This window comes from Etheostoma spectabile, chromosome 10, assembly GCF_008692095.1.
Source record: "Etheostoma spectabile isolate EspeVRDwgs_2016 chromosome 10, UIUC_Espe_1.0, whole genome shotgun sequence".
Lineage (NCBI taxonomy): Eukaryota > Metazoa > Chordata > Actinopteri > Perciformes > Percidae > Etheostoma > Etheostoma spectabile.
The window spans coordinates 24,924,332-24,926,391 of record NC_045742.1 but is presented as its reverse complement, the minus strand read 5'-3'; the positions used below and the strand labels follow the sequence as shown (position 1 = coordinate 24,926,391).

Below are 2,060 nucleotides of genomic sequence, written 5' to 3'. Positions count from 1 at the left end.
TTCTTTGGGTGATGTGCAGTGTTGTTTGCGTCAAACATATCTTTTGGAATTATGGCCAAAATGTTCAACTTTGGTTTTATCAGACAATAACACATTTTCCCACATGCTTCTGGGAAACTTGATGTTTGTTTTTGCAAACTTCAGCCAGGCTTGGTCATTTTTCTTCATAAGAAAAGGCTTCCGTCTTGCCCCCTTACCCCAAAGTCCACTCATATGAATAATACAGGTGATTGTTGTCACATGTAGCACACAGCCAGTACTTGCCAGAAATTACTGCAGCTCCTTTAATGTTGCTGTAGGCCTCTTGGATGCCTCCCTGAGCAGTTTTCTTCTTGTCTTTTCATCAATTTTGGAGGGACTTCCAGTTCTTGGTAATGTCTCTGTTGTGTCATATTTTCTCCACTTGATGATGACTGTCTTCTCTATATTCCATGGTATATTTAATGCCTTGGAAATTCTTTTGTACCTTTCTCCTGACTCTTTCAACAATGAGATCCCTCTGATGGTTTGGAATCTCTCTGCGGACTATGACTTTTGCTCTGACATGCAACTAAGAAAATGTCAGGAAAATCCTACTGGAACAGCTGAACTTTATTTATTTGTGATCAGAGTCACTTTAAATTATTTGAGGTGTGTAATGACTTCTATTTAACACGAGTGTGATTGGTTAATTCTGAACACAGCCACATCCCCAGTTATAAGAGGGTGTGCACACCAGGTTATTGTAAGGTTTTTATTTTTTATTTTTCAACATTGAAGATTTCAGTTTGTTTTTCAATTGAATTCTTCACAATAGGTCACATTAAAAGTGGAAAAAGTTCTGACATGATTTATCTTTGTAGAATTTTTTTTTACATCACTAAAACTTGGCTTTTTAATAGGGGTGTGTAACCTTTTATATCCACTGTAACTGCTCTACACTGTTATTTTACAGTGTTCCTACTGTAATTTGTAACCACGGTAAAAACTTGTTTGATACTGTGCTGTATAAATAAGCTTTACAATAAAATACCGGCAGTTACATTTACCTGCTCTTTACTGTAATTAGAGTATGTAACTACAAATGAATCTGAATCTACTGTAAATTCTAATGACAGTTTTTTACTGAAAAGTTTTTTTATGGTACTGTGCTGTATAAGCACGGCACGGAAGAGTTGTGGGCGGACTCAACCTGGCTATTGAAAAAGAAAAAAATACTGTACAATACCGTAAAATTGTACAGCAGCTTCATTTTAATATTTTGTATTATATTATATATATTTGTATGATGTTGTAATATTTTGAAATGCCTCAACATTTTCAGTATTCCACTGTATTTAGGAAGACCGGTCAATTACTCTAAGAAAAAGCCCGTATTTTACAATAATTTGTTACAGTGTACGATTACAAATTACAAACTAACCAGTTTTTTTATTATGGAAAATAATCTTATTTTATTTACCAGATGTGTATTCAGGTGGTTATTAGAATAGTCAACAACTTTATTTAAGTAAAATTTTAACTGAGCGGGACAATTCCCTCCCACTATGTTTGTTCATCCATCCTCTCTTTCCTTTCTCAGGGGAGATGATGCCCAGTAAGTGGGGTCTGGTGATGGACCGGTTACTGGTTCTGTCCAGAAGATTCTCTGACATTCTCACCAAAGTTCAAGTGTTTCTCTGGAGGCTTCTGGAGCTCCATATCCTCAAAATGGTAGCCTTCTTCTCAGTGTGGGTTTCACTCGAAGAGGTAAAGTAGAGCTGCAAAAATGAATCAATGAATCGATTAGATGACAACTACTGAGTAAATCCCCATTTATTTTGACAATGGGTTAATGGGTTTGAGTTAGTGCTGTCAAAACGATTCAGATAAGCCCAAACAAGTGTGTGTGGCATGCCTGTTGTTTTGTTTCTGGTCTAGCTAGATCCGGTGTGGTGTTGTAGTTTTTCGAAAGTTACTAGTTGTTGCAACAGCATGTGAATAGGCCAAAAAGAACATTAATCTTGTGATAAAAAATGGTCTTTGCCACAGTGTATGAATGTGTGTGAATGGTGAATGTATCCTGTAGATGTAAAAGCGCT

The 2,060-nt window shown here is 36.3% G+C and overlaps 1 protein-coding gene across 3 annotated transcripts in view; it reads left to right on the top strand.

Moving 5' to 3' along the window:
* piezo1 (piezo type mechanosensitive ion channel component 1 (Er blood group)) overlaps window positions 1-2,060 on the top strand; it is a 134,191-nt gene that overhangs the window by 69,061 nt on the left and 63,070 nt on the right. For all 3 annotated transcript variants that reach the window (XM_032527470.1, XM_032527469.1, XM_032527468.1), the window contains exon 18: window positions 1,562-1,728. In XM_032527470.1, the coding sequence (XP_032383361.1) occupies window positions 1,562-1,728 (167 nt within the window). The remainder of the gene's footprint in view (window positions 1-1,561; window positions 1,729-2,060) is intronic.